The sequence below is a fragment of the Mastigoproctus giganteus genome, chromosome 8, assembly GCF_048544385.1.
Source record: "Mastigoproctus giganteus isolate SK-2022 chromosome 8, ASM4854438v1, whole genome shotgun sequence".
Lineage (NCBI taxonomy): Eukaryota > Metazoa > Arthropoda > Arachnida > Uropygi > Thelyphonidae > Mastigoproctus > Mastigoproctus giganteus.
The window spans coordinates 138649729-138677525 of NC_143582.1; the positions used below are offsets into that span (position 1 = coordinate 138649729).

Genomic DNA, 27797 nt, shown 5'->3' on the forward strand with positions numbered 1-27797 from the left:
TGCCCCCTTAGGCTCGTAATCTGTGCAAGTGGAAGAATCTCAGCAAAATTCAACGTGCTCAACCATTCAAGGCCTTATACATCTCAATCAGATCACCTCGCAGGTGCATAGTCTCCAGCCGCTGCAATTTGCAGAACTTAAGCCTCTCTTGGTAAGAGGATCCCTTCATTCCCCTCACCAATCTTGTTGCCCTTCTCTGTACACGCTCAAGCAAATCAACATCCTTCCTAAAATAAGGCCTCCAGACCTGTACAAGTATTCAAGGTGTGGCATGACCATTGCCTTATACAGCGGGATAATCACCTCCTTTTCCCTGCTAGCAAAATTCCTGTATATCATTCACAAAACCCCATGACCTGCTCTTGCAGCCTGTCTGCACTGCTCAGAAAACTTCATACCTGACTGCACAATTACTCCCAGGTCTTTTTCATTTTCTCCCATCCTAAGTGTAGTACCATGCAGTTGGTATGTTCCTCTGGGGTTACTTCTACCCAAATGCAGTACTTTGCATTTGTCAATGTTAAACTTCAGTTGCCACTTCTCAGCCAATCTGCCCAAATTTTCTAGATCCTGTTGCAGCAGCACGCTGCCATTACTGTCATTAAGAACCCTGCCAACCTTTGTATCATCTGTAAACTTTGACATTAAGCCTGATATACCTTCATCAATATCATTGATAAATATACAAAACAACAGTGGGTCCAACACTGAACCCTGGGGGACTCCAATAATAACATTAGTCCACAAAGAGCAGCATCCATAGATTACCACTCTCTGTCTTCTTCTGGGCTGTTCTAGCCAGCTTTAAGAATTAGGCTAAGGCTAAAGTGAAATCACCAATCTCTGCCTCCTGTCCTGTAGTTACCCTGCAAAACTCCCACATCATTTGTTCTTCCCCTCCAATAACACTGGTTTGGGAGGGGGGGGGGATTCCTTTTTTTTTTTTTTTTTTTTTTTTTTCATTTCATGTTAAAATTCAGGGTGATTCATGTAGATTTGAAATTGCTGAATTCAAATATGGTACCAATATTGCTGTACCACCCACCAATTTTAAAGCAGAAGGGATTAAAGTCAAAAACTAAGTTTCTAGGATGGAGAAAATGTTACACACAGGACTAAATATTGAACAATGGGTCCATTACTCTTATTCTATTTGCAAAAATGTTTATCTGTTAATAAACCACTTATTTTGTCATTATTTGCCTTTTATAATCGTCCACTGGTGTCTTCCGTAAGAAATTCCAACAGTAGTCTGCCAACATATTTGGACTCCATTTTCCTTGGTATCTTTTTCCCATTTGAGAAATATCTTGGTGAAACATTTCACTGTATTCATCAGAGATGGTTCCCAAGTTTTCAATAAAAGAAATCTATATGGGAATGGGGGAAACGAACATTTTACATCCCAACTCTCTATATGCTAAAATTAGCTCATCCACAATTTCACTGAAATTTTGTGATTTCTCATTGCCTAAAACTTTCCAGCAGACATTTCTGAATGCCTTCCAGACTCTTATTTCTGTAGCATTTAAAATTTTTTTGTGAATTCCTCATCTTGGAATAGCAGTTTAATTTCGGGACCCACAGGAAAATCCTTCTCTTTTTTGTCCATTGCTTTCACAAATATTTTTTTTTTATCAAACCTAGCTTGATGTGCAATAGAAGTAAATATAGTTTTGACTTATCCTCCAAAGGAGGACGTGCTACATTTTTCTGGCCTGGCGCAGTTTCTGTATGGTCTGGCCATTCTTTTTTTACCCCGTAGTGGCAATCCTTTGCTTGGCTGTCCCACTACCATAAAAAAGCAGCAGTATTTAGCATATCCACCTTGCAACCCAATCAGCAAAGCTACCACTTTTAGGACATTCCATTTGTATTCTTGATAGCATATTTTTTGCAAAAGAACCTGTAAGTTATTGTACATTTCTTTCATGTGAACTGCATGGGCAAATGGTATAGGTAGATATTTTTTTTCCATTATGGAGTAAAACTGCTTTCAAACTGACCTTGGATGAATCAATGAGAAGCCTCCACAACTCATCACGCTAGTTCAACAACACCCAAACTGGTCTATACCCCGTATAATGAGATGACTCCACTAATCACATGCTTGAATGTCATGTCAATCTGCTATTAAAATTTCTAAATGCTTACTCTCAATTTCTGTATTTATCTTGTCATGGACTGGCAGCAAACAGTTTGCAGACTAGTGCCGGTCCGCAGCCCACACTTTGAGTAGTGCTGCTCCAGAAATCTCTGGAATGGTCTAGGGAAAAAAATAGACAAAATAGATAGAAATGATTAGACCAACTATAGGTCTTGATTTTCGGTCATTAACCTATGATATTTAAAAACTGAGGGTGATGAGAACTTTTTAAGCATATATCTGAGTTTTTGAACATATTTCCTGTGAGAATCTGTCGAAATAATTTCGACAGATGAGCTCAAGATGTGGCCTAACCATTGCCCTGCTATCAACGTTCCTGTATATCATTGACAAAAACCCTATGAGCTGTCCTGGTGGCCTGTCTGCACTGCACAATACTTCATATCAGGCTGCACAATTATTTCCACATCATCTTATTCATTTTCCACTACCCTTGATAATAATACTACACATTTGGCAAGTTAATCTGGGATTACATCTACCCATATGCAGTACCTTGCATTTGCCAATGTTAAACTTCAAGTGCCATTTCTCAACTCATCTGTCTAATTTTATTAGATCTTGTTGCTGCAGCAGCAGCTTACCTTGATTACTGTCATTAACCACACTTTGTATCATCTGCAACCTAGACATTAAGCCTGATACACCTTCATCAATATCATTAATACATAAAAACAATAATAGACTGAGTACTAAACCCTGGGGACTGCATTCATAATATTAGTTCATAAAGAGCAGTGTCCATTAATAACCACTCTGTGTCTTCTCCCATTCAACCATCCCTTTATCCAGAGCAGTAATTTGCACTTAATGCCACACTGCTTCAATTTATACAGCAGTCTTTTATGTGAAATATCAAAAGTTTTCTAGAAAAATTTTAACTGTTGCACAACGAAACCACATTAAAATTGGAGCAATAACATTGCACAGTGTGACTCTGTTCCTCCAATACTATGATTCAGTAACGAAGGAATTGGATGCAAAAAATATCCAAATCAGTTTGGTTAGACAAGATCCCCCCCTTAATAAATCTATGCTGTGAGTGCAGTATAATTGAATTCATGCCTAGATGGTCCTCCATTACTTCTTTAAACAATGACTCAATTATTTTCCATGGAACAAATTATAATACAAATACTAATCCCAGTTACTAATGCCTTTAAATATTCCACTTTAGATGAAAATCTGAAACAAGAAAAGAACTTACTAACCATTTCCAAAAATAGAGACATGATTATGCTCCTATCATAAAAACAAGCTTACTTGCTTCTTAAAATGGATGGCATGTTTGGTTTATGTCAATGTGAGGTCAGAAATGTTTCAGATTTTGTTCCTCCAATTTTAATCTATACAAAGTGGTACAGTTGTTCATGAAAAATTATTATCATACATTATTGAGCAGCCCTGGTAGAAAAATCAAATATTATTAAAAATGGATACTAACAAGTCAATATGAATAGTTTGTAACATGCTAACTTTAAACTCAGGGGAATAACACTGAAAGGTTTCCCCATGTGCAGATGTGGCCTCTTTGGACACCCTTGGCTTAGGCCTTTACTGTTTGGGATGGATGTCACTTTTATAATTTCAGATATGCTTTCTTTCAGATGAATTTGTTTCATGCAATTCATTTAGGTTTTAGGTTTGATTTTGTTTAGGTAATGGACTGATTTTTTTAAATGATTTATTCTTTGCAATATATTTCTTGTGTTAGATATTTTTAATTAATTTGTCTCTTTGTATTTATATTTATATGAGTGGGTCTTGAGACATGAGCCTTTGTCAGTCCTGAAGTCTGATAAATGAACTATTGATGTGGTTAGTCCATCTAATTTACTGACACTCCATGTGAGTGCACATAATTTGTGTTATAGAATGTTTCAGGAAAATTATATTTTACAGTAACAAAATGTTTTCAATCAGATCTTTACATAAGTATTTTAACATAAATTTCAAACTCCTATTATTGTATCCTGCCTTCTCACTAGCTGTACATTTCATTTTGTTTATTATGCTTGCAGCTCTGTTCTAAATTGAATCAAAATATACTTTAAGTAATACAAAATAAACTGATGATTGCACTACAAAGCACATAGGATAAACCCTATCTGCCAATTATTTCATTTTGTTCAGGTAATGAACAAAATGAAATTATTCGGGTTGGGAAGATCTATCTACAGTGGGATGCGAGTTATCTGAACATTTTAGATATTCCACTGTAGAACTTCCCAACCTGAACAATTCAAATAAGAGATACAGGGGATCCCTGCTTTACACAATTCCAATTAACATGTTTTTTGAATTAGGATGGTTTATAAATTGTTACCAAAATTTAACACAGATTAAAATTCATTTAACAGGGTCGTTTTCCAGATAGTTGCTCAATAATATCGATCAGCAACATGCATATGAAGACGATGACTGCAAAGAGGAAGAAAATGCACCAACAAAGGAGATCACCTTAAAGGAATTCCAAGAATTGTTTTGCACTGCTGAAATTTTAAATATCTTTAAATATAGATCTCGATCCTAACCTCAATTGCAGTATGCAAGTCCACCGAAACATACACAATGATTTGAGCTGCTACAGTGAGCGTATGTTGAGAAAAGGAAACAAAAGAATGTGTAAACTACTTTGTACAAATATTTATTATGGAAATAAATTATGTATATGAACTACATAATAAACTGAATTGTTTCTAACATATTTTTTCTCCTTTATGGTTATATTGGCAGTAAAAACAGTTATCTTAAAAAATTTAGTAAAGATTTTGAAAGCCCGCTGGATGAATTACAGTATTTTACATTGGTTATTATATTCGATTAACATGTTTTCCATTAACACGGCATCTTCACGGGATACATTAATTGTATAAAGTGGGGGTTCCCTGTATATGGGAAATAATATAAGATATAAACCTTAATAAAGGTTTATATTTTATATATTATAAACAGCTAATAGAAAGAAACAACAGACATATCCAATTCAATATGATGAAAATGAGAAACATTACTTTTTCTTCAATGAATAAAAAAGTAATGTTTAACAAGCACACAATTAATGTTTATTGTTGCGCTTGTTAATGTAAATTGCAATCAAGAATAAATAAGCATGTGCATATTCTTTACCATCTTGAACATTTTTATTCATGTAGAAATAATGTTGCTCTAAATAATGATAAAATAATCACATTTACCATGGGGTAAATATGATTATTTTAGAGTTGGATTTTAAAAAAAAAACTGGGAAAAAAAAAAAATTTAAACATTAATTAAATGAATTTAACCATTAATGTCAGCATGATTCATACCTCTTTGACTCTCCGTGGACATTTTACACTAGAAACAGTTTCACCCCATGGTTTTGATGTGCTTTCTTCCCTAACAAGAAGGGCATCTGATGTTTCTACCACATCATCTTCAAATTCATCTGCCAATGATGACCCTTGCTTTTCAGAGTTCTTACAGGGAAATTTTAAAATATCATAAGCCAAATGTCAAAAAAAAAACTTCTATATAATTTCATAACATTAAATTTCTTTCTAAAAGTAAAAGGATTAAAAAAATTATTATTCATATATACAGTATAACCTCACTAATTTGAACTACAGGTGGAGGGGGAATAGTCCAAATAATAGAATATAATTACTTCTCCTAAGCTTAATCTTCTTTTCTCTTTGTATTCCATTTTGTTGTAAATATAAACATTTTCATAAAATTTATTTTCTTTTCAGGAAATTTGTGTCCCAATGCCACTAAATTAATATACATTGAAGGGTTGTGGATAAATTTTTTTTATGAATTGTCTCGAAAATATTTACATTAAAACAAAATGGAATACAAAGAGTTTAAATCAAATCAAATAGAAACAAATGATGATTTTTATAAAAGATCTACCGCAGATCTACACAAACCTTTCCTCAACCATGATCTTTTTTAAAGAAATCTGAAATGTTCTGTTGAGTGCAGTTCTCACTGTTAACATTTCATGATAGAATTCTTAATTTTTCTTAGAGCTTAGCAATTAAAAATTGAAGAATTCCACATCTTTGTTTGCTACCGTACAGCTGAGAAAAAGGGGTTTTCCTGATCAAATAACATACTAACAGTAATTCCAAAAGATTATATAATTTGATTTGATTAACATTCAATCATGAGCTAAAACATTATGAAACACCATTGTGAATAAACACAATTGTCTCCATGAGTGGATGCATCCCACAGCACAGGAATGACGTCACTCACTGGAACAGCATATATATAGCAGCCCAGTCAGTGCAAGTCAGAAGCCCTTGCAACTGGGAAAGGGAAGCATCTGACAGTTTGATTTGGGGTGCTACGAAGGCAGGAACAGCATCTTATCAACTGCAGGTAGGCGTTGTTGGCTTTTCGAGGACTGTCATAATGAAGGTATGGCAGGAATGGTTCAAAGAGGGTTCAATGACCCAACATGCCGGGATAGACAGGCCACCAGTGGTAGACAATTGAGGTGAATAGCAGTTGACACATGTCCAGGACAAGGCACGTTATCCAATTAACACAGACAAACAGAGAAACCAGGAGAAACATTTCTGACCACACCATCCAGTAAGCATTCTTCCAGTTCATGTACTCATGTTAACTGACAATCATCAATGCCACTTGTAATGGGAAGGGAGCAACATTCCTGGACACTGGATGACAGGAAAATGATTGCCTAGTCCGATAAATCAAGGTTCCAGCTCCATCATACCAACAGAAAGGTACATACTGAATGCAGGTGAACAGCTGCAACTAGACTGCACATATGGACAAAACAAAACAGGCTGGCAGCAGGGATGTTTATATGGACATCGCTGGGTACCCCCCTCCCCCAATGAATACAACCTCACTGCCACATCCTACCTCAGTACTGGTTTGGACCAAGTTAAGCTCTACATGGGAACTATGTATCAAGATTATACTGGACTCTTTCAAAAAGACAATGTCAGAACTCTTTCAACAACACATACCATGTTACAATGCCCACACCGTGAATGTCGTTCGAGGATCATGTACAAGCATTTTGTATCCCCCTGACTGTCAAATTCCCCCAACATCAATCCCACTGAACATTTGTGGGTTGCAGTGGAATACAACATTTGCCAGCCCACACCAGTACCTTGTTCTGTTGCCTAACCCTGGGACAGAAGGATCTCCAAGATACCTTGATCTCATAGAATCAATACCACACTAGGTGCAAGAAGTTATCACAGTGAAAAGCAGCCCAAAATTCTATTAGGTAGGTGGTCATAATGTTTCGGCTCATGAGCATTTAACTAAAGTTACTAAATGCAAATTGGCTACATTCTACAAACAACAATAACTACATATAATTATGATTAGACATTGGATAACGTGCATGCATATAAAAATATACAAAACTTTTTTGAAGTGAAACTTCTTTAGGCATGCTACAGGCAGTTTTCAGATGGGAGTAACTTGCGTTTGTGGATTGACAAAAAACGCAACGAAAATGCAACCATTGCCATAAGTAAACGAATTACAGGCACTCCAAACAGCCAACTATTGTACGAGGTTAAATACCCTAGTTCTCATGAGATCACCAAAGCTAATCATTAAGGAGTGTTAGGCAGAGTTAGTAATTGGGAGGGTGACCACTTGTGAATATGAAGTGAATTTGAATTTTTGCCTTCCTTTTTTTTCTTTTGTTAACCTGTCGAAAATATTTTTCCAATTTTCACGTATCATTTAATTTTGTTAATTGGAAAGGTAACAAAGTGTATATTGTGCCTTATATCTTTACTTTTATAGCCTATTGTTGATATTCCTCCTATTTTTGCTCGCTTATTAGAATCATTGTTAATAGAATTAAAATGCAATTCATAAACGTGATCTCAATGATCGGTACTTACTACATATCGTATACTGAATGGTATATCAGCATTAGTAGAGGAACAAGATGCAAGAAAACAAGCTTATACAGCATCAGCCAAAAAAAAAAAAAAAAAACCCCTTCCCATTTCACTGATCCATTCATTCCAAATGTTTGTCCTTGAATTTATTTAAGCTATCAACTTCCACAACAACAGATGGAAGTTTGTTCCAGCAATTAACTACCCGCTGGCTACAGGCAAACTTCTGCACATCTTTTCCACAATTGTCTTTCCTCAGTTTGTCCTATTCTCCCCTCAGGTTTGTAATCTGAGCAAGAGGAAGAATCTCATCAGTATTGAGCCTGCTCAATCCATTCAAGGCCTTATACACCTCAATCAGATCACCTCACAGGTGCCTAGTCTCGAGAAGCTGCAATTTGCAGAACTTAAGCCTTTCTTCTAAGTGCACCCCCTTTGTTCCCGTCACCAGTCTTGTTGCCCTTCTCTGTACTCGTTCTACCAACTCTTCATCCTTCCTAAAATGAGGCTTCCAGACCTGTATGCAGTACTCAAGGTGTGGCCTGACTATTGCCTTATATAAGGGGATAATCACCTCCTTATCTCTGCTCACAAAATTCCTGTATATCATTGACAAGGCCCCATGACTTATTCTGGCAGCCTGTCTGCACTGCTTAGGAAACTTCATATCTGACTTCACAATTACCCCCAGGTCTCATTCATTCATTCTCCACTACCCTGAATGTAACACCACACAGTTGGTAAATTTCTCTGGAGTTACTGCTACCCATATGCATTTGTCAATGTTAAACTTCAGTTGCCCCTTCTCAGCAAATCTACCCAACTTTTCCAGATCTTGTTGCAGCAGCAGCATACTGTCATTACTGTTATTAACAACCCTTCCAATCTTTGTATCAACTGCAAACTTTGACATTAAGCTTGATCATCATCATCATCATCAGCCATTTTCAATCCACTGCAGGATGAAGGCCTCTCCAACAACTTTCCAGTTCCTTCTGTTTTGAGCACTGGCCATCCATTTACTACCCAAAAACTCATGAATTTCATCTATCCATCTTCGCCTTTGTCTTCCAGGTTTTCTTCTAGCTCCTCTTGGGTACCATTCTGTTATTTTCTTAGTCCATCTGTCATCATGTCTTCGAGCTATGTGTCCTGCCCACGGCCATTTTAGTTCTTTAGTTTTGATAAGAATGTCCTTTACTTGAGTTTGCTGTCTAATCCATGTGTTTCTCTTCTTATCTAACAGTCTGATTCCCAATATAATTCGTTCCATTCTTCGCTGTGTAGTTCTCAGCTTCTCTTCCATTCTTTTGGTGAGTGCCCAAGTTTCACTTCCATAAGTCATGGTGGGGAGTATACATTGATTCATTATTTTACATTTCAGACAAACTGGGATATTGCTCTTCAGTATGTGACTATATTTCCTGAATGCTACCATCCAAAATTTATTCTTCTCTTGATTTCCAGCCATTTATCATTATTACAGCTAATAACTTGTCCCAGATAAGTATATGACTCCACCTTTTCAATTACTGCTCCTTCAATCATTATTTCCCTTTCCGTGGCATACTTGTTCATCATTACTTTTGTTTTAGCCATATTCATCTTTAGTCCAAAATCCTTACTAACTGTGCATAACTGATTAAGATTTTCCTCTAATTCTTTGGGATCGTGGCTTATCATCTGCAAACAATGTCATCTGCAAATCGGTTTAGGTACTCTCCATTCACATTGACCCCTTTCTGCAACCAGTCTAATCTTCTGAAAGCTTCCACAAAGGACAGCAGTAAACAGCTTCGGAGATATTGTATCTCCTTGTCGAACTCCTTTCTCGATTTTAACTTTGCTACTATCTTTGTCTAGTCTAATAAAGGAGGTAGCACTCTCATATATTTTCTTCAAAATCATAATATATGGGGTATCTATGCCTTGTCTTTCCAGTGCCCAAAACATTGCCTTATGCTGTATAGAGTGTATAGAGTCAAATGCCTTTTCATAATCCACAAATGCCAGGCATAATGGTGTTTTATATTCATTTGCTTTCTCCATTAGCTGTGATATTACATGAAGGTGATCCATAGTTGAGAATCCTGTCCTAAAGCCAGCTTGCTCTTTCGGTTGATTCTCATCAAGTACTCCTAATCTGTTAGTAATGACCCTTGTGAACAACTTGTAGATGTGGGATAACAAGCTAATTGGTCTATAATTTCTAATTTATCTCCTTTCTTCTTCAGCAAAACTATGATTGCATTATTCCACTGCTTAGGCGTCACACCTTTTCTAATGCACTTTGTGAAGAGCCTTGCCAGTTTTTGTGTTATGTCTCTTCCTCCCAATTTTAACAACTCTACAGTAGCTTCATCTTCCCCCGGGACTTTCCGATTCTTCATTTTCTTCAATGCATGTTCTACCTCATCAGGAAGAATATCGGGTATGTCGTATGTGTTGCTACTTTGCAATCCACCTTCCCCACTGCTGGTATCATTCCCTCGCTCCTTGTATAATTCTCTATAGTAGTCTTCTGCTATTTGAATTATGCCTTCTCTGCTGTTTATAAGTACACCATCGCTATTCTTCAGTTTCAGTATTATTTGTCTTTCTGTATTACTGCTCATGGCTGCTGATTTAAATCCTTTGTTTTCCCTTAATGCTTGTTCTACTTTTCTTGTGTTAAATCTTCTTACGTCCTCTCTGAGTCTCTTTCTAATAGCTTTGCATAACTCACTATACTCAATTTTCTCCCTGTCAGTGTTTTTCTTGCTCTTCATTTGTCGTCTTCGGTTCATCATGACAAGTGTTTCTTGACTAATTTTTTCTTCTTTGGATTTCTGTTTCCCTATAGGTTTCTTGGGCTTTATCACTTTCAGAAAGTTGTAATATTCCTCATCGATATCTTGGTCCTGAGCAGTCTGCAGAAGCTCAAACTTGTTTTTAAGTTCCAGTACATACTGCTTTTTCTCCTCCTCTGCTATCTCAAAGACCTTTGTATTATTTACTCGAGTCAGTTTTTTCCTTTCCTTTCCTACATCTATATCAAGTGTACATCTTACCATTCTGTGATCAGGACGGTAACATGATTCACAATATATCTTCTGTTAGTGAGGATGAAGTCGATTTCATTAGTTGTTAATCCATTTGGATTAACAACTTTCTGTTCACCCTTTTCTTGAAAAAAAGTGTTCATTACTGACAGTCCTTGAGATTCTGCAAATTCCACAAGTCTTTCACCTCTATTTCTTTCACCAATTCCAAAATTTCCTATAGTTCCTCTTTCTGCGCTGTTTTGCCTTTTTCCAACCTTAGCATTGAAGTCCCCCATAATAATAGTGTAGTGGGTTTTCTGCTCATCTAGAAGACTCTCAATTTCGGTGTACATTTCTTCAACCTCTTCATCATCATGGCTCGATGTTGGTGCATAAATCATTATAATCTTTAGCTTGTACCTCTTAGAAATCTTGAGTATTAGCCTTGACACCCTTGGTGATGTACTTTTGAATTCCAAAATGTTGTTTTTAAAATCTTTATGGACCAGAAAGCCAACTCCACCTTCACTCCTTTCACTGTTTCCATTGGTGTACAGCAGATTTCCACTTGATAAACTTATAAGTGATTCATTTCTTCTTCTTGTTTCAGCCAAACCGATGATATTCCAATTCACATTTTCTAATTCCTTTTCCAGCTCTAATATCCTGTCTTCACCGATGAGTGATCGTACGTCATAACAGGCCAAGTTCAGTTTCCGTGCATGGCAGCCTGGTCGTACCCAGAGATTCTTAGCACCCTCTGCTTCCACTCTGATCCTCTCGCCGCCGTAAGAGGGAGAGTGAAAGCTGCTGGGGACTGAGGGCCATTTGTATTGTTGTGCTCTCATGCTGGAGGGTTTGGTCTTTTCCTCTTTACGCTGACCAGGCGTCTTGAAGAGAACCACTCTACACGTTCGTTGCCACCTAAGTGACCTAACAGGGCTTACCATCGAGAAGGTGTGCATGAGTGGATTTTAGGGAGGCAGGCCAACCGGACTTCTCCTAAATCTTCTGTAATAGAGAGATATTGGATCCATCAGTGCTTTAGGCTGAGTGTCTGATAACACACAGGATACCTGTTCCCCTCTAAGCCCCTTAAGCTTGATATACCTTCATTAATATCATTGATAAATATACAAAACAAGAATGGGCCCAACACCGAACCCTGGGGGGCACCACTAATAACATTAGTCCATGCAGAGCAGTACCCATTGATTACCACTCTGTCTTCTCCCACTCAGCCATCCCTTTATCCATAGCAGCATTTTCCCTATAATGCCATACTGTTCTAAATTGTACAGTATTCTTCCATGTGGAACGGTGTCACAAGGATTCCTGAAATTCAAGTATATGATATCAAAATTATTTTTTGCATCCAGTTCCCTTGTGACCACATCATAATATCCAATCAAATTGGTCAGACAAGACTTCCCCTTGACACAAACATGCTGTGTCTGCATTATTACTGCTGTCTTGTCTAGATGATCCTGCAATGCTTCTTTAACCAGTGACTCCACTATTTTCCCTGGAACAGAAATCAAACTAACTGGTCTGTAATTACTCGTAACACCCTTTGATCCCCCATGTGAACTGGAGATACATTTGCACATCTCCAGTCCGTGGGGACTTCCCTCAAGTCCAAGGATGGTCTCATAATTATGGTTAAGAGTTTGCTTATTTCCTTTGCCACTTCCTTTAATATAACTGGATAGATCCCATCCACCCCAGGTACCTTTCTTATGTTTAACTTCAACAATTTCTCCTCCACTTTGCTCTCAGTTTCATTTAACTCCCTGTTAGAGTTTCATAAACATCTGGCCCTCTCCTCCTCCTTCAGTAACTCCTCATGTGTGAATGTAGATGCAAAATACTCATTTAGTTCGGCAGCTATATGAGAATAATCACCTACAATCGAACCACTGATATCAAGTGGACCAATCTGATTCACCACCTTCTTTTAAGAGTTTATATAAGTAAAGAAGTCTACTGTTTTTCTTTGCATCCTTTGCCAAATATTTTTCATAATCTTTATTTGCTTGCCTAACCTCCTTTGTGATTTGATTACATACTAGCTTGTATCTACCACAGGCTTCTGTGTCGCCTGGCAATTTATGTGCATCCCGTGCATTTTTCCTCTCTGCCACGAGTCTCATTAGTTCATCTGACATCCATTTTGGCCTAAACCTAGAGCAGTATTTCTTAGTTCGAACAAAAAGCCTGGTAGCTTCCAAAATTACTACCTTGAATGCTTCCCATTTAGAATTTGCTGTTGGTAACATCATGAGTTGGTCCCACTGTATAGAACCTAAAAATTCTCTGAGACCACTGTAGTCGCCTTTAAGAAAGAAAAAACCGTTCCCTTTACCCCTGATGGTAGTTACATCTTTAAGTAAATCCCACATCAGTACACTGTGATCACTGCCATCTAGTGTTCATTCTTAATGCATGAGTAATCACTGCTGATAATCAGATTAAAAGTGTTACTCCCTCTTGTTGCCTCTCTAACATGCTGATGTAGAAAACAATCATCCAATAAATCCACAAAAGTCTTGTAGTGTGTGAGTGACCAACCACAAGTTCCAGTCTATATCTGGGAAGTTAAAATCCTCCATTATAAGACACTCTGATTTATTGGCCCACTCTATTTCACTGTACTCATCAGAGTCATTAAGCCTATAACAAACTCCTATCCTCATTTTTGCTTTCCCATTGCTTATGTCACACCAAACTGACTCAATTGCACTGTCCATCTATGTCAACTGGATGCACTTACTTAGATTTTATGTGTTTCTTAACTAACAGCATAACCCCCCTCCACCCTTCCTATCCTGTCTATCTCTTCTGTACTCAAATTCCAATTCTGCATCCCTTATATCTGAGTGGCACAAATCTCTGATATCCCAACAATATCTGCCTTGGATGTCTTAACCAGCACTTCAAATTCATCAAATTTATTTACTATATTCCTAGCATTGGTGTACATGCATGTATACATGCACCTGTTCTTACTCTAACACATGCCATGTATTTACTTGTTTCATGACCCCTAGCAGTTCCTGAAATCCCCAGCAACTGGCTTTCCAGGCTGCTGCTCATTCCAATAGAAGCAGTGCAAGAATCATTTCCACCTCCACCTGCAGCTACTGTTAATCTATTTATATGTGAATCCCCCCTAAGCTAGCAGTTTTCCCAACCCACCTAGCACTGCCTCGATAGCAACAGCAAATATTCTTGCACCCCTTCTATTTAAGTGTATCACATCCCTAGAAGCAATCTCTCCTGTTACCAAACACAGACCACGCTGAGAAAATTCTACCCCATGAGCCCTGCTAAATCTCTCCAGGGCTGGATTGATTGTTAAGGCTCTCATCATATACTCCCTCCTATTGTGTCTGGGCAAGATTGTAGACCCTTTCAAATTTAACTCTAACTCGCGACTTTTTTTCAGCATTGACCTGTACTTGCTTAGTAAATGCACAGATCTTCTATACTAAATGTCATTACTGCCAACTTGTACAAAGATATCACATTTTGTGCCCTTAAAAGATGATATCTGCTCTACAATGTCATCAACTTTTGTCCCTAGCAGACAAACAGATAGACAGATATACCCTGGTCCTATTCCACCTATCCTTTTTGCACAATATATTTAGTGTTTCGCTCTCAATTGAGTCACCACCAATAACAAGCTCCTGTGGGACCAGCGCATTCTGCCCTAAAGGTTGCCACTGTATTGCCTGGTGCATAAGAGTGTGCTCCTGCACTGAGTTGGGCAGCTGAGAACCTGATGGGCTCCCCATTTTAATTCCTTCAAAGGTATCCACCACACTCCTCAAACTCTCATAGACACCCATCAGAATGCTAAGTTGGAGCCTAATTTCTTCACATTCTCTGCACCTAGCACACACAAAGACATCCTCTATGGCTAGACCATGTCCTGTTTGAGAGAGAGAGAGATCCGCAAACATGTTGCATTTTTCACATTTTTTTTAGACTGTGATGCATTGGAGAATCATCCCTACAGTTCTCCCGCCAATCACAGAACTTTCGCTACTTTGCACAAGTTGCTTCACTGCTCTACTCTGGGGCACGATCTCCGTTTAAATACAATTAAATTAACAATAAAAATTAAAAGGATTTATAAATTTAATTGATTAATTGTCAATACTATACTAAGCTAACAGATTCCTACAATAGTTCTACGTATTACGCTATCTAGTTTTACATTATGCTTTACACTATCAAGTTAAAGATATACATAATGCTATTCCATATCGATACTGCACAATGGTGGCAAGTTTCAAATGGTACTAGTTTTACCGATACTAAGTAACAACCCACAAAATTTGCAAGTTCAAAACAAACTGAATATCGTAACTAGGAATATAAAGCTACTTCTAGGAACAAATTAATATGCCCATTTAGTCAATAAAATGGTAAAAATTTAAGAAAAACTTCTCTATTAGCTGGAGCCGTAAAAACTTCACCCACACCAAGCTAATCTTGTTCCCACTCTGTGGGAACGACACAATTTTGTTAAAATCATTTGATCACACAGTGAATCAATCATAAAGTGGGGATCAACTGCAGCAAAGAGTTGTAAGGCATATAGCGCACGTACACGTGCACTGCATCCAAGGATTGATAAAAATCACCAAGAAAGTGCGGTACCAACTGATTCATTCCCCCACCATTGTACCACTCTGTATCAGGCATGGGCGATGGATGACCCAATCAGTACCCCTACTGATTGTGCCATGCTCTCTTTCATCATTCTCCACCGTATTTAATAAAAAATTTCGAAGCAAAAGAAATTTATAATTCAACATGTCAAAGACTAATAGTCGGTGTGTTTTTTTTTTTTTTTTTAGGAGCATTACCAACTAAGGCCATATTGCTCCACGGGGATATGCGGTGGTCATTCCCTGACCTTTCCGCATCCTCCTATTTGGTGGTCACAGGCTCAAACCCCGGTCTAATCAAGAAGTGTGTGCTACGCACTGCTGCTCCTACCCACCTGTCTACAGAGGCGCCAGTGAGTGTTGTATGGCGTATAAAGCACATATACGTGCAATGCAACCACCAAAACCACCTCCATTGAATACATAGGAGAGATCTAAGCTATTTCGAAAGCGGAAGAAATTACAGCATGCAATGGAGTTAAACAAAGAAGACAGAAAAGGTCCATCCACATCTTCAGAGCCTTACATCTACCCAGAAATTTTAAAAGTGAATTTGGAAGGATTCATGGAAGTTGAATCTGCAAATGAAGAATCCTCGAAGCCCAGTCATACACAAAAAGCAAAGAAGCCAAAACCGACTGCCAGAAATACTCCATCAAATCGTTCAACATGTAATACATAGCTGGAGCAGTAACAGGATTTTAAAAACACTGAAGCATCAACATACAGTTTAAAAGTACATTCCTGGATAATGTACTGGCTAATAGTCAAGGATCTGAGTATATTCTTACCACGTGTACGCCATATCCAAAAATTTCATTACTTCATACAGCATATCCCGCCCACTTTTTCTTACTATTGAATATACCATGAATTGTCAAACTAATAGAGTAAACTTATCTGTGAAAAGGTCTAAAACCTCCCAAACACTTCCTAATTCATTTCACAAATATACGTGGTCTGAATTCTAATCTCAACGATGTCCATTTCCACTTGCAGTCTGCCAAACCCCATGTACTTTTTCTGACAGAATCTCAGTTATCAGTTGTTTCAACTACTGCTCATTTCTTCAAACAGGCCTCTGAGGTTGGGTATATTCATATTGTAGTTTTAAATGTTTTTCACCAACCTTATGTAGAAATAAAACAAAAAGAAAACGAAAACTGGAATCTTGATAACTACGTATTTATAATAAATTATATTTGCCTGTATTTACAATAAATTATATTTAACTTTACAACTAAAATATATGAAATATACATATAAAATATACATTAAAATATACTGGGTTAAGAACAATAAAATACATTAAAATATACTAAATTAAAAGTGATAAAACCATAGCTTTCAAAGGCTCCTGCCTTCTTCTTCAGCGGTATTTTCTTTGTTCTGCCTGTACTTCATACCAGCAGGTTCATGGTACTCATCACGTGTTTCATTCCCACGTGTTCCGTTCTCTTGTGTTATGGAATCGGAAGTGGCTCGAGAGTGGGTCATGTGGAACAGTTCATTCCTTCTGAGGATAGTAGCCTCAAAGAGGGGAGGATCCGCATTCCTCTATCTCTATTAATGTTCACTGTGGAACAGATCCGCAAACTCTCAAGCCACTTGCGGTCCCAAAACTTATTCGCCCGATCGGTGAATAATATATTCCCTACTATCCGGGTCTAACTGATCATATAACTAGAATACTAAGAAATTATCAGACATGTTGTGTACAGCTTACGGGGCGGAGGCTGCACACAATCGTGTCACAAGGAAAGGACCCCATTCAAAAAGAGAATGCAAGTGGGGTCGTATATAGTATTAGATGCCCCGATTGTGGGGAATGTTATGTAGGGGAAACAAAACGCCGTCTCAAAGACCGTCTGGGGGAGCACACTAAGGCAATAAGAAGTGCGGACTATGGTAAGTCCGCCGTGGCCGAGCATTTTTGGGAGAAGCAGCACCAGATCTCCCTGGACGAGGCTATCATCACCGATCGGGCGAATAAGTTCTGGGACCGCAAGTGGCTTGGGAGTTTGCAGATCTGTCCCACAGTGAACATTAATAGAGATAGAGGAGAGCGGATCCATCCCCTCTTTGAGGCTACTATCCTCAGAACTGATGATGAACGGTTCCACATGACCCACTCTCGAGCCACTTCCGATTCCATAACACAAGAGAACGGAACACGTGGGAATGAAACACGTGATGAGTACCGTGAACTTGCTGGTATTTAAAGACGCACCGCAGAACAAAGAAAATACCGCTGAAGAAGAAGGCAGGAGCCTTCGAAAGCTATGGTTTTATCGCTTTTAATTTAGTATATTTTAATGTATATTTTATATGTATATTTCATATATTTTAGTTGTAAAGTTAAATATAATTTATTGTAAATACAGGCAAATATAATTTATTATAAATACATAGTTATCAAGATTCCAGTTTTCGTTTCTTTGTGTTATATTTCTACATAAGGTTGGTGAAAAACATTTAAAACTACAATACTGCTCATTGCAGTTGCCCAAATTATTCGCTGTACGATTCCTTTCACCTCAAAGGTGGTACTTGTGCATATGTCCGTTCCAATATTCCCTGTCAGAGACTTGGTAATTTGGAATTTCCTCTTTTCGATCTTCTCTGGCTTAAAATCTCTCTACCTCATTGTGTCAAATTCATCTGTTGTTTCTACAGTTCTCCCAACTCCACTAATCACTTGGAGCTCTTTGACTTCCTCTCTTTGCAACTTGACTTTGTCCAGTCCAACTTTCCTAACAGCGAGGTAATTTTCCTTGGTGATTTTAATGTTCACAACTCCAGCTGGCTTCCGTTTTCTAGTCACATTGACCCAGCTGGTCGAGATGCTGAGGCTTTCGCAATTACTAATGACCTTGCACAGATTGTTCATTTACCTGCAAGAATACTGGACGATCCTAACCATACAGCCAATACACTTGATCTTTTTCTCACAAACAACCCTTCTAAGTACACGGTCGAAGTGAGAGGTCCTTTAGGCACTTCAGATCACAACTTGGTGATTGTCTCTTCTCCAATTGAGCCTTTATCTCATGGCTATTCCCAATCTCATATTGTTTGGCATTACAAGAATACAAATTGGGATGACCTGCAAGATTGCTTTACTTCTTTTCCTTGGTCAGATTACTGTTTCAAAACTTCTGATGTCAATGTTTGCTCAGATCATGTCATTGAAATTATTCTTGCAGGAATGGAATCCTTTATCCCCCACTCCACTTTAAATTCTCGTCCTTTATCTAAACCTTGGTTTTCCAATAAATGTGCTAAGGCTGTTCAAGAGAAGAATGTTGCATATTGTAATTGGCATGTTTCTAATTCTTTAGTTTCATTTTCTGCCTACACCAAAGCTTGCAACAATTGTAAAGCAGTTATTAATTGGTCCAAACTAGAGTTTGAACAGGCTAAGGGTAGAAAACTTGCTTCTTGCCCTAATGGTAGCCGAGCATTCTGGTCTCTTTCCAAAGCTATTGGCTGCAACTTTTGCCCATCTCTGCTGTCACCTCTGTCCAAACCTGATGGTTCTGTCGTCACATCAGCCAAGGATAAAGCTGACTTTCTAGCATCCCATTTTTCCTCCAACTCCTGTATTAATGATCTTGGTAAAACACCTCCCACCATTCCCAACACCCATGCAATGCCTCCTGTGGTCTTCACTCAAAAGGATGTCAGAGGGATTTTGACGAATCTTGATGCCAAGAAAGCTCCAGGCCCTGATGGTATTTCTCCACTTGTTCTCAAAACCTGTGCTCCTGAACTTACTTCTGTTCTTTGCCGCCTTTTTTCATTTTCTTATTCCAAAGGTGTTTTTCCTTCTGCTTGGAAATTTGCTCATAACCAGCCAGTTCCTAAAAAGGGTGACAAATCCCTCCCATCCACTTATCGTTCCATTGCAATTACTTCTACTCTTTCTAAAGTAATGGAGAAATCAATTAACCGTCAACTTTTAAACTACCTAGAAACCTTCCGTCTGATCAACGATCGCCAGTACGTATTCCGTCAGTGTCGATTCCACTGGTAATATTCTGGCTTATGTTACCCATTTATGGACTAATTCAATGGAAAAGTTCGGTGAAACACAAGCAGTTGCTCTTGACATCTCTTAAGGCTTTCGATCGTGTTTGGCATAAAGGTCTTCTAAACAAGCTTCCATCTTATGGTTTGCCAACTGTTTTTTGTAATTGGTTATCCAGTTTTCTCTCTGATCGCTCACTGAGGGTGATGGTAGATGGCTCTCTGTCTTCTAACTTCTCCACACTAATGCCGGTGTCCCCCAAAGTTCAGTTCTTTCCCACACTCTTTTCCTCTTGTATGAAGAAGTGCAGCCATTATCAACCCACTGCAGGATGGAAGCCTCCTCAACAATTCAAGCTGAGGGAAATGGACCATAATCTGCCACGCTGGTCCAGTGCGGGTTGGCAGATCGACCATATTCAGCTGTCAGGGGCTTGAACCCCTGTCTACTCAAAGAGCGTGTGCTACTGCACTCCCGCTCCTGACCACTCGGCTACGGAGGCACTATCCTCTTGTATATTAATGACCTTCTTCCAAGACTTGGAAATCCTATCCATAGTTTTGCTGATGATAGCACATTGAATTCCACTTTTCATTTTGAGAAACCTTGCCCTGCTCAATCAGCTTCAACTTTTTGAAAATCTGCTACCAATTCCTTAAATGCCGATCTCCGGGTAATTCTCAAGTGGGCAAAGACAACTTAGTTGATTTCAATCCTTCTAAAACTCAGTCTTGTCTTATATCTCGCAAAAAGGATTCTTCGGCTCCTATGCTTATCTTTGTTGACACTCCGATTTCTAGGCAAAATTATATATCTCTTTTGGGGATTACCCTGACTTCTAATCTCTCTTGGCACAAGCACATTACAAATATTGCTTCCTCTGCATCTAAAAAACTTGGTTTTTCTCTTTTGCTCTTGGCGTTACTTTTCTTCCAAACAGCTGTTCACTCTGTACAAATCACAAATCCAACCTACCATGGAATATTGTTCCCACATCTGGGGTGGTGCTCTCAAAACCTCTCTTAGGCTTCTTGATTCTGTTCAGAAGAGGGCAGTTAGGTTAATTAATGATTCATCTCTAACAGAGTCTCTCCACTTGCCCAGCTAACATCCATTTACTGTCCAACTCCAAACTTACAGAACCAACTTTTCATCTTCCTCGTTTATTCATTGAACTGCTGTTTTCTGGAACAACCTTCCTTCATACATATTTCCTGCAAATTACGGTCTACAGAAGTTTAAATGCAGTGTCAACAAATATCTTCTTTTGTCTTTTCAAACCAAGCACGGTACTAAGTACTATAGGTTCTAATACATCTCGTGTTTGGTGGTTTACATAAAAAAAAATAATAATAATAATGATTTCGGTTCACTGCATGATTGGCTTTATTCAAGAACAATTTAAAGTACAGTTTCTCAAATTCATTAGTGAAGAAAATTTAGTTCCATCCCAAATTTTTAATGCTGACAAGACTGGTGGTTTATTTTTCAGAATGTTACCCAAAAAAACACTTGCCTCAAAACGTGACTCTTCAGCTAAAGGACATAAATCGAGTAAGGAAAGAGTGATATTCCCTTCGTGCAGTAACACGTCCAGGAATTTTCCACTGTTAGCCATAGGAAAATCTGCTAAGCCCCGCACTCTTAAAAATGTAAACTCAGATGCCCTCCCAGCTAAGTACACATCACAAAAATCAGCTTCGATGAGCTCAGCTCTTTTTAAAGATTGGTTTTTCATCTTGTTTATTCCCTTAGTTAAAAAATATTTAAGGGATCAAGGACTGGAAGAAAAAGCAGTTTTATTCAATAATAACGCTACAACTCACCCCCCAGCAGAAGAACAACTGAGATCTGGCAACATCTTTGTAAAATTTTTGCCACCTAACGTTACTGCACTATTACAGCCTATGGATCAAGGAGTTATAGAGGCTGTGAAGCGACAGTACAGAAAGAAGTTGATAATCTCAATGTTAGAACAAGAGAAGAAAAATCAAACTTTATAGACCTTCTTAAAAATGTCAACATAAAGACAGTCATTTATTTTTCTGCTGCAGCTTGGGACAAAACTGACACGACTACCCTTATCAAATGCTAGAAAAAACTTTGGCCTGATGCTCCAACAGAAAGCTCTGAGGAGGAAATGGATATTTCTTTGGATCCTGATGATGACAAGGATAATGATTTTGTTCACACTTACATTATATCATTGTCTAGGGGGTTGTTCAGATAAAAAAGTTAAGACATTGCCCCATGGATAGTGTGATAATGATCTTGGACAACAGATCCTCACTGAAGACATCGTGCAAGCATGCTCATCATCATTGTTGTACGCTAATGAAGACGACAACTCTGATGATGAAGTGTGTGAGGAAACAACTGCACATGTCACACTGAAGCAACCGGAATGCTGGAGCAGCTAGTGATTTATTTCGAGAGACAGGATGACACCTAAGCTAGTGAGCTTCTGACCTTGAAGCAGTTGCGAGACAGTGCAGCCCGAAAGCAAGTTTCAAAATTAAAGCAAAAAAACATCGAGGACTATTTCAAGTAAACTTCTCGAAAACAGTTATTTGTTTTGTGTTGTAATATTTTTGTGTAATATAATGTTCTACATTAAAACTTTATTGCTCTGCATAGTATTTTGTTTACTTATCATATTCTTTTACTTTAAAATATTGTTTTATTAATTTAATATAAAAACCAACTTTGTTAAAATTGTTATTTAGAAACTTTAAATAAAAACTGGCACGTGAAAGCTTCCGGTTAATCCAGACCATGTGCTAACAGGGTTCTACTGTAATCTACTTTAAGGAAGAAATACCTTAATGCTATTTACGATGACATGATTCACTAAATTCATTATGATATTGGAGAAAAGTGCATGTGAATGTTCACTGATGAAACTGAGTGCATGTGCACTTCCTTATATGGGAAATTGGCAGAACTTTTTTGTCTGAATTGCCTTTTTTGTAAAGTTCTTGAAAACATGAGCCTCTGTGCATTTGTAAGCCCTGTAACGATTCTTTGAAATTATTATAGCCAAATCAAGGACTGGCCATGGCTAAAAAGTGATGTGGCTCTTTGTATATAATAAAAGCAGTTGCACTACAGATTTTCTATCTGAACCTGATCTGCATTACTTGCTTAGCTTGTAACTTACATAAGCTTGCAAAAAAATTTGGGAAAAGTTTGGTAAAGTTAGTTATTTGAATTGTTAAAAAAAAAAAAAAAAAAAAATACTCATAAAAGTCCCTAAACACATCTATTTATTATGTAAATAACAGAGATATGCAATGTGACCTTCCTCTTCCACCAGGCCTATTGTAACAAGGTGGGCCAAGTGGTTATGTGCAGTATTGTTATATGTCAAAAATTTTGATTCTATAAAAAAAAAGTTGTGAATGCTTTGGATACTACAGCAATTCTTTGATTATAAAACAATTGCTGTTCAATGAGACTCATTCTTGGTTACCTAATTCTATTACCTACAGATTTATTATTATAAATGGGAGACTCCTTGAGCAGGGCAACTGAAGATAGGAGAGAAAATAAAAAATAAATTTGATGTTTAAAAAAAAAAAAAAAAACAGATGACTTTTTCCCCTGCCTTTAAAATAAAATGATTTTGGACAATGAATATCACAGATTTATAATACACCACATCGAAATATACTGTTGTTTACCATAACGGAAGTCATTTCATGTGTGAGTTATAAAATGACCCATATACTAAAACTTTTCATTAGCAGTTTTTTACTTTAAATATTGAATTTAAAGAAACTGCAATTCAGTAATAAATTCAGTTACATTTATTACCAATTGAAAAACTGGTAATAAATGTAAAAATACAGGGTGTGTATCATTTTAAAGCACAACCGGAGTTCCAGTTCATAATATTTAATATAATAACAACCAAATATGTAAAGTACAATTTTGGTTGTTATTATATGGTGTAAGACTCTGTAGCCAAGCGGTCAGGAGCAGGAGTGCAGTAGTACATGCCACTTGAGTAAATTGGGGTTCAAGCCCATGACTGCTAAATACAGTCGATCTGCCAACCCACACTGGACCAGAAGAGCAAATTATGGACCATTCCTCAACATAACTTGTTGCAGAGGCCTCCATCCTGCAAATGGACTGAAAATGGCTACAGATTTATTATTATAAATTATGTAAAATGCAATGAAATAATTATTTAAATACAGTTCACAAAAGATATTAAAAGCGCTCACCATTCTACTGAATGCAAGCATTCACTCATTTCTCCATATACTATGCCAATTGACAAAAAGTTGTCCAGTTTATTCTAGCAATAGCCTTTGAGATGTTCATTTTCAGTTGTTCAATGGTGTGAACTGTCATAAGTCCTTTGAGATGAGCCCACAGAAAGAAATAATGGAGATAGGTCAGGAGACCTAGGGGGAAATAGTCCTGTGAAATCAACTATTCTCCAAAAAATTCTCCCAAAAATTCCATGGGCATTCAAGCAGTATAGCAAGTTGCTCCATCTTGATGAAACCAGAAATAGCACTTATCAACCTCAAGCAAAATGATAAACTGTATTAAAATGTTTTGATAAATGTTGTGTGTCACAGTGTACTCAAAGAATACTGGGCCAATAATCCTGCACCATGAGAATGCATGCCAAATGCCAATTTTAATCGAATGCAATGGACTTTCATGATATGCATGGGGATTTTCTGAACTCCATAATCAATCATCCTATTTAACACTAAGATGAAACCAGGGTTAACTGGCAAAAAAAAAAAAGTTTTGCTTAACACTTGAGTGTTATGAACAAAGGCCCTAAACAATTTACAGTAACAGAGCCTAGCAGCATGATTGGCAGGCCACAATTCATGCATGACATGGATGCGATATGCCCTTAAATGCAACGTTTGCTGCATTTGAGAAAGAATTTCTAGAAAAAAATACTAAAGAAAGAACTTCTAGATTAAATTTTTAACTGATTAATGTGCAACAAAAAAAATAAAAGATGCTTAAAATCAAGGAATATACCTAAATCCTTATGTACATGAACCAACTGAACAATAGTCTCCATCAGTGGAAGAATTGAAAATGGATTTCTTTTCTTGGTAATAACCAAGTGAGCAGATTCATCAGGATTGATTTCTATACCAAATCCCCTAAAATAGTAAGATGGGAAAGAGATCAATTAATAAAAAGACTGAAAAGTCTTCTTCATAGATGGGGAATATCACCCAGATTTTAATGTTGGTGGCATACTTGATTAGATGAATATTAAGAAGAGAAGGAGGAATTAAGGCCAAAAAAAGAAGAAAAGAGCAGGTGGCTTCCCCCACCCAAACCCCAGAGGTATCACAGAAGAAACAGGCTATAGATAAGCTTGATCCTTTCTTAGAGAGGAATGAATAGTGTGCAGAATGTCACTAAAAATTGAACAGAACTGTTGATAGAAGTCTAATAAGACAGAGATGTCTAATCGGATCAAAAGTTGCTAACGGTTCTTACTAAATGGGAACAAATTTTGAACTCTTGTATTACCTAAAAATTATTAGGTTTTTGTGTGAGTTATTCTGTACTACTAACTTAATGTTATTCATAATGATATACATTTGTTTAAAATTTGTAGTTCAGTTACTGTGTTTATCTGATTAGTAGGTGTAACTGTTTCTTACTTGGCCTTTAGAACTGCTTAAAAAAATGAACCGAAATGAGAGTACACTGTAGCCATCATTTTGTGAATCGATATAAGAATGATACTAGCAGTAGCCCTTGTGAAAATTTTGCAATTAGTAGCAGAGTTTTTCTCTAGCTGTCCTATAGAAATGTAGTCTGTGTTTGGTTGTAAGCAGGCAAGCCAATACGTATCGAATCCTTTCTCATTTCTGTGAAATGAAACTATTCTTTCTTTTATGGTAGGCAGCACTAGTAGAGAAAATTGGAATGTTCTGTAAAATAAAACTATTTGGATTTTTACTATTCAAAATTTTTATATTTTCCCATTTTTCTGCACACCTAGGAAGAAATATCTTCAATTTAAGACCAAATCAGTTAGGCCTATCGTATGCAATGGCTACAGCTAGGTGTACCCATTGCAAAAATTTAGCAATTCGTAGCAGAGTTTTTCTCTAGCTGTCCTAAAGAAATGTAGTACCTATGTAGTATCAGTATATACACTGGTGTGCAAAACTTAAGGACCAACACTATTTATAAAGGTTACAACCACAAAATCAAACGAAACAGCCTGTGGCCATTCAATAGAAAGCTGATGCACATGCAAAAATCTGAATCATGATGAGAGGGCTCACATAAACAGATAAAAACAGCAGTTCAGCAGTTATGCGCAAATTACCGAATGGTGAGCACGATTGTTACAGACATTCGGTTGGTTTCATAAAGTGCTACAGACAACGAAATGGCCAGCAGACAACATCTGGATGACTTTACCCAGGGTCGAATAATTGGGAAGCTCAAGGAAGGTTGAAGTGCGAGGATTGTGGCTGCAGAGTTCGGTACTGCCCATAGCATCATCTCATGTGCATGGACGGCCTTCTGAATGACACGTACAGCTGTTCGAAGGACCAGTGGTGGTCGTCCACGAAAAACAACGCCCAATGATGACCACTATATACTCCTACAGGCCAAGAGGGCTAGACACCAGACAGCGGGATCCATTGCAAACCAGCTGCCCATGACGCAGGATATCATGGTTTACTATGGCCAGGCAACTCCAACAAAGGGAGACTGTTTGCCCGACAGCCAGTACACTGTGTCCCTTTAACACCTACCCACCGAAGACACCGTTTACAGTAGTGCATCTAACATAAGGACTACACAGCAGCGCAATGGGGTAAGATACTCTTTGCTGATGAGAGTAGATTCAGTCTCAGCAGCGATTCTGGTTGTCAACTAATCTGGCGAGAGGTTGGCACACAGTATCACCCTGCAAACATCAATGAAAGGGATCGATATGGCAGTCGAGGTGTTGTCTTGGATGGATATACACAACTCCAGATACCGGAAGGCCAAAATATGGAGGATGCGGGAAGGTCAGGGAATGATCACCGCATATCCCCCAGAGCAATATGGCCTTAGTTGCTAATGCTCCTAAAAAAAAAACCAAACACCAATACCGGAAGGCGGTACTGTAACTGGTGCACGCTACTGTAATCCTTCCCCATATGCGTCAGTTCCGAGGTGCCATTGGCCCTGAGTTCGTGTTTATGGATGATAACGCGACATCCCATCGCACTGCAGCTGTTGATATCATTTTGGAAAGTGAGGGCATTGTTCGTATGGATTGGCCTGTCCGTTTCCCCCGATCTAAATCCCATCGAACATATATGGGATGCCCTGTGGAGACACCTAGTGGCGAGTCCACACCCACCAGAAAATGTTCACCAGCTGAAGATGGCGCTGACTGAGGAATGGACGATGTTACCGCAAGAACTTATCAACAACGTTGTTCTAAGTATGGACAGGAGGTGCAAAGCCTGCATCGACATTAGGGGTGGCCATATCTCCTACTGAGGACCACCTCTTCCCTTTGTTTCATCTTTGGCAGTGATGCATCTGAATCATGGCAGCCAGTGCTATGTTGCCATTTTTGAATAAAGTCCCGCTGTACCGTTTTGTTTCCGTTGTTGTGTTGGTGTTGTTTCCTTCATCATTTCTGTACCTCACAAGGTTCCTTTGGTATGTTTTTCCCATATCCAGGCCACTCCTATGAGAAGCCACAGGTGAAAACCTGACTGGTCCTTAAGTTTTGCACACCAGTGTACGTGTAAATGTATTCAGGATTGGTCTTTCAAAACAATCCCGAATACATTTGCAGAAACACGAAAAGGTTTGTTTCTCCTTTGCCGCAAGGAACGTTGAACATGGCCAGTCAGAGTAGCATTTTGACTGTGACATACTTCTAAATCCTTAAATTACTTACCTTAAATAACCTCAAAACAAATAAACTCGAAGTTGATAACGATAATGATAAAATGATGAGTTCTGAACATATTAACA

General features: G+C 38.0%; 1 protein-coding gene across 5 annotated transcripts in view; it reads right to left on the bottom strand.

Annotated features, from left to right (window-relative positions):
• LOC150081850 (wings apart-like protein homolog) overlaps positions 1–27797 on the bottom strand; it is a 287626-nt gene that overhangs the window by 175040 nt on the left and 84789 nt on the right. For 4 of the 5 annotated variants that reach the window (XM_090378944.1, XM_090378942.1, XM_090378943.1 and 1 more), the window contains one exon: positions 5479–5628. The exons of the other annotated variant lie outside the window; for it this stretch is intronic. In XM_090378944.1, the coding sequence (XP_090235070.1) occupies positions 5479–5628 (150 nt within the window). The remainder of the gene's footprint in view (positions 1–5478; positions 5629–27797) is intronic. 5 annotated transcript variants of the gene reach the window in all.